This window comes from Centruroides sculpturatus, unplaced genomic scaffold (genome assembly GCF_000671375.1).
Source record: "Centruroides sculpturatus isolate CEXI.00-Female unplaced genomic scaffold, Cexi_2.0 scaffold3023, whole genome shotgun sequence".
Lineage (NCBI taxonomy): Eukaryota > Metazoa > Arthropoda > Arachnida > Scorpiones > Buthidae > Centruroides > Centruroides sculpturatus.
In genome coordinates, this window is record NW_019387108.1 from 8,236 (window position 1) to 14,632 (window position 6,397).

Sequence of the window (6,397 nt, forward strand, 5' to 3'; positions counted from 1 at the left end):
AATTTCAGTCATAAAGTGAATACCAATAAAATGTGGTCTTTGGCCTTTTTGCTTTCCTGGCTATTATAACATGGCATGGGTTATTTTTTTAATAGCTCAGTAAAATAAAGATTAAGAAACTGAATTTGGCTTTGTGGCTTGTATGTGATGCTATTAAATTTTGGTGATAAAAGGTCAAGAGGGTGGGCAAATAGAGGGGGTGATGTATCTTGAGAGGGATAGGACTTAATGAAGATTTTATTTGTTATTAACATTTGCACATTTTTATAAAACTCATCTCTACCCTCAAAATTAAGCTTTCTGCCATTTTATAGTAATTAAAAATATATATAATTTTTTATAACAAAATCTGATAACAGATTGTGCCCCACACAATTTTAACTTTGTGCTAATGTCTTAGTGTTGCTTAAACATACATTTCTTTTTCCAGGAAAGTTATGCAACTAGTTGCCAGAGTTTTTTTTGAATGACAGATTCACTTATTATTATTTATTTATTTGCTATTTTGCATCAAAGTATTGCTTCAGTTTATTTCAGTGATCAGTATACAGTGGGATGTCCAAAGAAAACTTTAATTGGTTCCCACCAGCCAACTAAACCAATTCAACCACAAGTATTTAACCTGCCAATTCTTAGATGTCGATCAGTTTGTCAGTTGACAGATTGTAGTTATTAAGGAAACATCATAGAATTGGTGTGGTTAGCTCTAGTGTGAATTTGTTTTGAGTCTTTTGATTGTATCATATTTGTCAATTCTTCATACAACAACTTTGTAATAAAAAGTTGAATTAAACAATTTAATGTAAGTTTGTAATAACTGCGTGTAATTTTGTAGATTTTTCACGGAGCAGATATGGACGTCCAGTGGTTACAGCGTGATTTTGGTGTATACGTGGTCAATCTGTTCGACAGTCACCAAGCCTCACGACTTCTTAATTTTCCGCACAATTCTCTAGCTTATTTGTTGAAGCATTATTGTGGAATAGAAGCAAAAAAGGAATATCAACTGGCAGATTGGCGAATCAGGTAAAAATTATTGTGTGAATTCTGTAGTTTGATAAAATTGCGTGATTTAGTTGTAACAATTTAAAAATATTTATTTTTTTGTGCTTTGCCTATTAATGTGTAGTTTTGATGATAATACAATTATCATCAAAACTATAAAAATAATTAAATAGAAAAAGTATTACTGAATAACTTTTTATTAAACATTTATTGTACATTAATTATCAATTACACATCTAAAATTAATCAAACGAGAGTATATGAAATAAAATTTTGACAAAGATAATTTACTATTAGATGAAAGTAATATATACAAATGTGCCTCTTTACAGCAATAATCTACATCAATATAAAGATGATAATGGTCCTCCTCTTCCTCCCCTACCTATTTTCTGCTGAATTTGTCAAACCTTCCTATTAGGTCATAATGCCTCACTGTCAATTTGAACAAATTAGATTTTTAAGGTTTAATGGTAAAGAATTCTAGAAACATGCTTGGGGACAGACATTTTTGTATCTTTGACAGGTTTCTATATATATGAAGCTACAATATTATTGACTCATGACTCCTACATAATGCAGTTCTTGGAGTGTATTGGATAATCCAATGGCCAGCCACCTAGGCTATGCTTATATGATTACAGATATCAACATTATTACTGGAAGGGGATAAATTGACATGTGAAATATATATTCAAGAATGTTTTTATTTTGTGTTCGGTCAGTGAGTTGATCATTATTGCTATGGATTACTTTAGTCGTGTAATGTAATAACTCGAGTCAAAGCCATAGCTAAGACTCAAGTAATTGAATCAAATGGCTCAAATCTATGACAAACAACAACAGGATGCTTACTATCATTGTCGGGTGTTGTAGAGACTAGATGACAGTACAGAGTAACGAGGCACTCGTTAAGTTAAAAAATCCCAACTTTGAATTAGAGTTTCAAGCTAACAGGTTTAGTATCTGATTCTCACAAATTTTTCTGGGGCCATAAATATCCTGTTGTCGAGCCATTTCTCGAGAATTGTTCAATGCACTCAACGTGCCATGTACCAGAAAAGGAAAATGAGAAAAGGCTATGCTGATTATTTAAAAAAACTACATTCAAATGAGAATGCTCATAATAATAATCTGTTTGAAGTGCTCCTGACAAATATTATATTACATTTTGAAATAACAATAGTTTTTAAGAAATTTGATAATGTTAAATTTATTTACATTTAAATCCAAAATATCTTTTATCATCATTAGGCCTCTTCCCGAAGAACTAATTCGATATGCAAGGGAGGACACGCACTACTTGCTCTACATCTACGACATGGAAAGAAATGAACTGATCGGTAAAGGAAATGAACAACAGAACCTCTTGCTTTCTGTGTATCAGAGAAGCAAATTAGTTTGTCTTAAAGTAAGTATTAAATATTTTAATAAACAAGAATTTGCATAATTTTAAATAGAAGTTTACAGAAGTGAGACAGAGATTAAATATTACATAATAAAGGACTATTATCAGTTTGCAATAAGTTAATCATTTGTGCAGAATTGAATGGAAAAAAATGTGGTCTATATAATACCAAGACAAATATCAAATTTTTTGTTAAATGGAGGAAAGTAGCCAGTCATTCTGTGAAACTAGCTGTCTTCATTTATTTAAAAATATGTGGATTATATTTGCATTTCTCCACATCTCTAACAGCTAAATATGCTTCAGTTTGCCATAGAAAGTCCTCTCTGGAGTCATTGCCCATGTCAAACTGTATGAATTTAAGAATAATTTTTAGATCAAAAGTTTATAATTTTAATAATCAGATTGATCCATTAGTACACTAGTTTCACTTATTTTGAATATAGAATAAAATAAATCACTTATAAAAATATTTTTCATCAACAATAATGATAGATCAGTAGTATATAGAAAAATCTGGAAATTAAATCCAAGATGATGTGTATAATGTCAGATAAGTCATTGGTTTGATAGCTGAAGATGTTAAGAGAGAGAGAAGAAATCATTGCATATTTCTTATTTAGTCTTTATAAAATCTTTATACATAATTATTTAATTTGAAAGTATTCGTGTAAAAATTAATCTTATAATTTTATATATAATTTATTACTTATAGTATTATTTAATATTGTTGACTTTGTTTTAACAGAAATATGAGAAACCACATTTTGATGAAAACAGCTACTTGTTGCTGTACAAAAAAGGAAAGAAAACTTTTAACATACAGCAGTTGAATGCTTTCAAGAACCTGTTTGCATGGAGGGACAAGGTGGCTCGTCAAGAAGATGAAAGTTGGGGGTAAATTTTAATATAATTTGCTTGTTGCGGAAGTTAAAGCAGAAAATACAAACTGCCACTGATTATTTAACTGATAACGATTACCGATTGCCAATTGCCAATTTTTTAATATTTGTTGAGTAAATGTAACATTAATTATGTCTAATATCATTATTTAAGTGTGGAGATACAAAGTGAGTGTAACACGACAAACTCGATTCCGATAAAACATTGACTTTTTTCATTTTGCATATGCTACGTGATGTAGCTTAGCACAATTAGATCATCTTAAATGAAATCTAACTGTATAAATGATAATACATTATGCTTGGAGTATGCTTGCATTGTGTAAGATTATTAGTTACAGCAAGATTTCCTTTGGTGACAATTATTGGGAATTTATAAAATAAATTTTACATAATTATGTGGTAAACTCGGTATCTGTATTTATCCTGAACTGGTTGCGACATCATTCTCTTTAATGTCGGTCAATCCCATCAAAAATTTGGTGTAACGATGATGGATATAATTGATCTTGGCTTTTGTATGCTAAAATATATTAAAGAACAAGAAACAGAATTCAAATCCCAGTTCTCGTCTAAAATGTTTTTATATGCGAGTTGTGAATTCAGAGTCTGTTGTGGATACACTATATTAGTTTGAATTAATAAATAAGTTTGGAAGGGACCAACTCTAGAAGCATAGTTTCAGATGAGTGATCTAGAGTTTCAGATGTTGATCTTGTATGTTAGGCAAGAGTTGTAAATTTGAATTAACTTTCTAAAATTTCTAAATTAATTTAATACATGGATGATGCACATCTAGCTACAATACAGTAGAGCGTCGTTTATCCGAATCAATTGGGGACTGGGGTTGTTCGGATAACTTATTTTTCGGATAACAGATTATGTACTAAAAAATATATTAACCTATCCCGTGTTGAAATTTTTCTCCATTGCATGTCGCTTCGCATTGAATTTTCATCGACGTTAAGCCTAATGTAAACTTTTTAAAATAATAATCGTGGCTATTGTATCGTTAAAAATTATTTCTTTATTTTTTACAAACAAAATAAATATATTGAAAAATATAAAAACAAAAAAATATATACTTTAGAAGTTAATCTAGTATCAAAAATGTTTGATTCAGCACGACACACAGTCCTCAGAAAAACACGACACAAAAGTGCCAGTGCTGCCAGCTAAAACACACACATCAACAAAAAAAAATATTGGAGTAGCCAAAGATTGCAGCACCACAGCACTAGCGAAAATTTAAATTTGCCGACTGGAATTCTTTCGGATAAACGACGCTCTACTGTACTAAGTTGTTGCAATTGTTAATTAAACTTCAGTGCTAATTAATAATGGGGTATATATATTTGTTGGGTTGGGTAATTTAGTTTTATATATTTATTGGGTAAATATACCTTTAAACGTATTATTTTATTTAAAGCTAAAATTTAATAATATATATATTTATTGTTTAGATATGTTTTGCCCAATCATATGCTTTTCCAAATTGCCGAAGTGTTACCCAGGTACAATATTTAATGCTTTGTAACATCTATTTATAAAAGTTTATAATCATAGAGATAAAAAATTATTATTTTGTTAATAGAGAACAACAGGGTTTGATGGCATGCTGTCACCCAGTGCCGCCTTTACTCCGACAGTACTTGAACGAAGTTCATAAAATAATTCTGGAAGCTAGAGAGCTATCTTTAACACAGGTTTGAAAATTATATTTTGCTTGCATTAACAAATGATTTAATTCTTTACAACGTTTGACTATGTGATCAGTTAAGTTCAGTTTAATCCGAAAGGCAAAAAAGAAAAACTACATAAAAAAGTACCTTTATTAAAATATAATAAGGCTAATATGCTAAAGCAGCATTATAATTGCCCCACTCTTTATTCTTAAAATGATAAAAATTCCAAAGATTAATGCTAAATAAAATTATTTTCTTACATAGCCTGTATCTGAAATAACAAAGCTGTGAGGTTCTGGACAGGTCCAAACCCTCACTAAAATTCATATTTTTTTTTAAGAAAAAAAAAGCTAAAAATCATTTTCTTTTGTTTGAAAACTCAATGTGAACTTTTAAACAATAGAAGAATGTAAGTTCCAAGATAGACCATCTCTGGTTGGGATTGAGTTAAACTTTGATTTTGACCTCTCCCACGATCCAAGTTGAGATCTCATTACAGTTAGTAACAAGTGCTTGACCTCTTGGAAAGCGAAAACGAGGAAAAGTCACCAATCAGAATGGGTGATCGAGGATAGAAATGAATAAAAACCTGGGAATTCAAAAATACGGTGGCTTCTTCTTCTCCCTAAAGCACCAAGTGTTAGACCAATTGTTGCATGTGTGTCTCGTGCCCGTCTTAGTCTCCCATCCTCGGATCATCTTCACATCACTAAAAGTCAACCGCATCATCCCAGAGTCATTGAGATGTTGCGGGAACTATCTTGGAAAGGAGAGGAAGATCCAGAGGTCGCTGCCAGCTTATAAATTCCCAGATCACGGCAATCTAACCTCCTTTCATGTCAAAGGAACAGTTGCTATTAGAAACAAACTCTAAATCCACAAGCAGAAACCTCCAAAACCATCAATTTGGTATGAGTGGTGGCAGACAATGATAAACTATTGTCCAAATGGGAGAATTAAGTGGTAAAGAATGAATTTTAGGTGTGGAGTTAGACTAGACTTTATTCTTTTGCTAGTCGTAAAGAATAAATTATAACATTTGTAAAATTTAGAAATATTTGAAAATCTCATTCCTATCTAACTGTTAGATCTAACTTAATACTTTCATAACTTAACAGTTAGATATAAATAATTAGAATTAACAGTTAATTTTTCTTGCATTTATTGCTCTTATAAGCTTCACAAGATCTACATAATTCAACAATAAATTTATTTGAGAACTTATTCATAGTTTTGCCACATTAAAATTGTTATTAATTTAAGTATTTAAATATAGTAGCAGTCAAAGGACTCCTTAAAGATTAAAATAATTTAAATAGATATGTGTAATATATTTAAACTGATTAGTGTATACTGTTCAAAATCAAAATCAAAATCATAACCACTATAAACACAAG

At 30.5% G+C, this 6,397-nt stretch overlaps 1 protein-coding gene across 1 annotated transcript; it reads left to right on the top strand.

Moving 5' to 3' along the window:
* Positions 1-798: 798 nt before the first annotated feature.
* On the top strand, positions 799-5,021 carry LOC111616166 (exosome component 10-like; the record flags this gene model as incomplete). The annotated part of the gene is made up of 5 exons (XM_023357588.1): positions 799-1,026; positions 2,260-2,416; positions 3,162-3,310; positions 4,779-4,829; positions 4,910-5,021. Coding segments are annotated over exons 1-5 (642 nt in total), but the record flags the coding sequence as incomplete, so codon positions are not given.
* Positions 5,022-6,397: the final 1,376 nt, after the last annotated feature.